This window comes from Cavia porcellus, unplaced genomic scaffold, assembly GCF_034190915.1.
Source record: "Cavia porcellus strain 051 isolate PalLab524CR breed Dunkin Hartley unplaced genomic scaffold, mCavPor4.1 scaffold_17, whole genome shotgun sequence".
Lineage (NCBI taxonomy): Eukaryota > Metazoa > Chordata > Mammalia > Rodentia > Caviidae > Cavia > Cavia porcellus.
Window position 1 is genome coordinate 53928997 of NW_026947500.1, and position 3701 is coordinate 53932697.

Below are 3701 nucleotides of genomic sequence, written 5' to 3' on the forward strand. Positions count from 1 at the left end.
TTCCATGTGATGATATGACCATTAAGTGTATCACAAATGTACCTACAAAATAATAATTAAGCATTATATCCAGGGGAACAGTTGAAAAGCAATTCAAATCTTGTAACTTGTGAAAGGACTTCTTTGTTGTTGAAAGAAAGATCAGTCTTACAAATTTTTGCTTCTTTGCTTTACCCCAATGAAAATGAATATATGCAGTGAACAAGGTGAAATTACTACCGAATAAATCACTTACTTCTTCACTGTGAAACTGCAAGCAATGATTTTTTGACCCAAAGAAGACAGGGAGTAACTATAAATTCTGTTCAATTAAATCCAATTTAGATCCACTTTGGAGCCTTAGACTGGGAAAGAAGTCAGCGTGGTTTAAAGATTGGTATGGAGGCCTGGGTGTTTAGCTCAGCGGCGTAAGTGCTTGCCTGGCAAGTGCAAGGTTGTGAGTTTGATCCCTGGTACCAAAATAAATAATGAAACAAATTAAATAAATAAAATAAATAAAGATTTGTATGAACCAGGGCAAAGATGGTCAGTTAGTACTTGGCAACTGTGAGTCAGTTACTCCATTATTGGGCAGAAGCACGGGTATAACAGTGAATCAAGCTTTTTGTATGACTGAGCAGAAACATGGGGCACACCTCAAGTGTCTGCAGCAGTTCAGCGGTGAGCAACACAGAAGCATCAGCTTCTACAGAGCTCAGAGGAGTGAGATCCAGTGAGATTCATCCATCCAGTTGGTTTCATCCAGTTATTTCATTGTCTACAATTTAGTTACCCAGTATAGAACATTTTTAAATTGTGTGCACAATACATTGACATTTCTCAGATTTGAGAGCATGTAACCCTATATATAGTTAGCAAATGTGCTCAACTTGGCTTTGATGGTAATAATTTTCTCGGGAATCTAGAATTATAAGTTATTGTTACACTGAAAAAATATTTTCTCTACTTTCCCATTTGTTTGATTTCCAATCATTTTGTTCCTTGATTTCTTATTGCTGCAATGCACCTAGCTATTCTCATATGACATTGATGGAGAACAGGACAGAGGTGACAGAGTTCCTCCTGCTGGGACTGACCAGTGACCCCCACCTGCAGCTTCCCCTCTTCATCACCTTCCTCCTCATCTACACCATCACTGTGGCTGGGAACCTGGGGATGATCCTGCTCATCCTCCTGGACTCCCGTCTGCACAGCCCCATGTACTTTTTCCTGGGAAACCTGTCCCTGGTAGACTTTGGATACTCTTCTGCTGTCACTCCCACAGTCATGGCTGGGCTGCTTACAGGAGACCAGGTCATTTCTTACAGTGCTTGTGTTGCTCAGATGTTCTCTTTTGCAGTCTTTGCCAGTGTGGAAAATTTTCTCTTGGCCACAATGGCCTATGACCGCTATGCTGCAGTGTGTAAGCCCCTACATTATGCTTCTGGAATGACAACAAGTATATGTATGTGGCTGATTATAGGTTGTTACACCATTGCTTTCCTAAGTGCCTCCACCTATGTTGGGGATACATTCAGTCTCTCCTTCTGTAAATCCAATGCTGTCCACCACTTTTTCTGTGATATCCCAGCAGTCATGGTGCTCTCCTGCTCTAACAGACATCATAATGAGCTGATTCTTGTTTATGTTGTGAGCTTCAACATCTTTTTTGCCCTCGTAATTGTCTGGATATCCTACGTTTTCATTTTTATCACAATCCTGAGGATGCGCTCAAGTGAGGGACACTGGAAGGCTCTATCCACCTGTGCCTCCCACCTCACCGCAGTCTCCATCTTCTATGGCACTGTCATCTTTATGTATCTGCAACCCAGCTCCAGTCACTCCATGGACACGGACAAAGTTGCATCCGTGTTCTACACCATGGTCATCCCCATGCTGAACCCCTTGGTCTACAGCCTGAGGAACAAGGAGGTCAAGAATGCATTCTTGAAGGTCAAGAGTAGATTCATCTGTTGGATGAAATAATTTCTCAAACTTTGGTTTGGGGTCTGAGCAGTTCATGATCCCTAGTGTTCTTAGACCTTCACCATGTGTCCAGTTACACGTAATATCCACAATGAAAATGAATTTGTGAAATGATGCACACTTATGTCTGTAAATTCGTTGTCTGGAAAAAAGAAACATTATTTCCAGGAATAAATGTCTGTGTGAGAATGCCTGTGATATCTTAAGAAATACTTTTCAAAACCCACAGTGAGAATATGGATGTTTTTACTTATTTTCTGTGCATTTTTCCTATTTCACTGGAATGCAGATGTGTACAACAGGTGCTACACAAGAAATACATTCAAGTTCATTTTGTTACTCACATAAGGATATTGTGAATGGATTCTAGTGTTTTGTTGGAAGCTTCCTTATCCTCTTTACACATATTTAAGCTTCTATACCATAGCGTGAGCATCTTCTTCTTAGCTATGGTCAATCTCTCTCTCTCTCTTTCTCTCTCTCTCTCTCTCTCTCTCTCTCTCTCTCTCTATCTCTCTCTCTCTCTCTCTCTCTCTCTAGTTAAGCACACTTTCTGTTATTCATGTATCTCATAGTTGACTTTTCTAATATTACAGTGTGAACCTTTCATCTCTCCAAGGCTGTTTTGTGATTTCTTGCTCTGGGTTTAGCTGTTTAGTAAACTGCTCACAAGAGTTTAAAAGGTTCCTTTTCCTGGTGTAAGCTTGCAGTTGCACAAATGTGCTGTGTTAAATCAACTTTTTCTTACTTGAAAAATAAAATTTTTTCATCTATTTTTATAAATCTTTGACAATTTCTCAAATTTCTGACCAAGTTTTGTTTCTATTTGCAATATTTCTGTAGAGTAACAGACCCTTGAAGTACCCAGAGTATCATTTTTCCTAACTCCATCCTATAAGGGCTTAACGGATGTACTGTCAGGACCAGGCAAAGAAAACACTCCACTTCTTATCTTGCTATGCTTCATTTAACTGCCATTGACATATTCCGACATAACTATCAGTGTCAGGTATTAGGTCTGATCCTGTGGCGGACGTGGCTTAGTCTCCAATGGTTTAGCTTCACACTCCAGTGGCACGGGTCAGATGGTTAAGTCAAGGTGCCAACTGCCTGTCTTGCCCCAGGCTCCAGCAGATAAGGCATCTGGACCTGCAACTGCTTGGTCAGGAAGACAGGCCACCCCAGGATAGAAGAAAGAACTATGGCAAGGTTGTGTGTGCTTCAAATAATGAAAGGATCTTCCCCCAGTCTACTGTCCTATATCCTGCCTGGGTGAAATATGGCATGATCATGTAGGGGAACAGATGTGTTATTCTGAGACTCCCATTTTTGTAACACAGGCTGTTTCAAACTTTACAAATGATATGTATAGTATTTAACAGTGAAATTCCTGGTATGTGGCAGACCCTGTGTTGTGCTTTGTATACTTGTCATGGAGTGGTCCTTCTGAAAATTCTATGAGGATAACTGATATGGTTTATACACCGTATCAACTTGAGAATTCTAGAAGTTTAACTAAGTGACTCAGCAGTTATATATCTCAGACTGTAGAGGGCAAGCTGTTACCATTCTAAGATATTATCCATTGTATCAGTTTGAGAAAGTCAGAAGTTTAACTAAGTGATTCAGCAGTGGGGTGGTCCTTAGTTTGTAACATCCTCATCCTATGCAAACAGAGGGCAGGTAGATGGTGTGAGTGCTACACCCAAGCCAGGGGAGTAGCCCATATGCAATAA

General features: G+C 40.7%; 1 protein-coding gene across 1 annotated transcript; it reads left to right on the forward strand.

The window, feature by feature from the left end:
- The first annotated feature begins 1020 nt into the window (after window positions 1-1020).
- Window positions 1021-1965, forward strand: LOC100714917 (olfactory receptor 5B2-like). The gene has a single exon (XM_003464264.3). The coding sequence runs from the start codon at window positions 1021-1023 to the stop codon at window positions 1963-1965; it is 945 nt and encodes a 314-aa protein (XP_003464312.3).
- The last annotated feature ends 1736 nt before the right edge of the window (window positions 1966-3701 follow it).

What these genes read in the sequence shown, in the direction of transcription:
- LOC100714917 (XM_003464264.3), top strand. Translation starts at nt 1,021, where the DNA reads ATGACATTGATGGAGAACAGGACAGAGGTGACAGAGTTCCTCCTGCTG.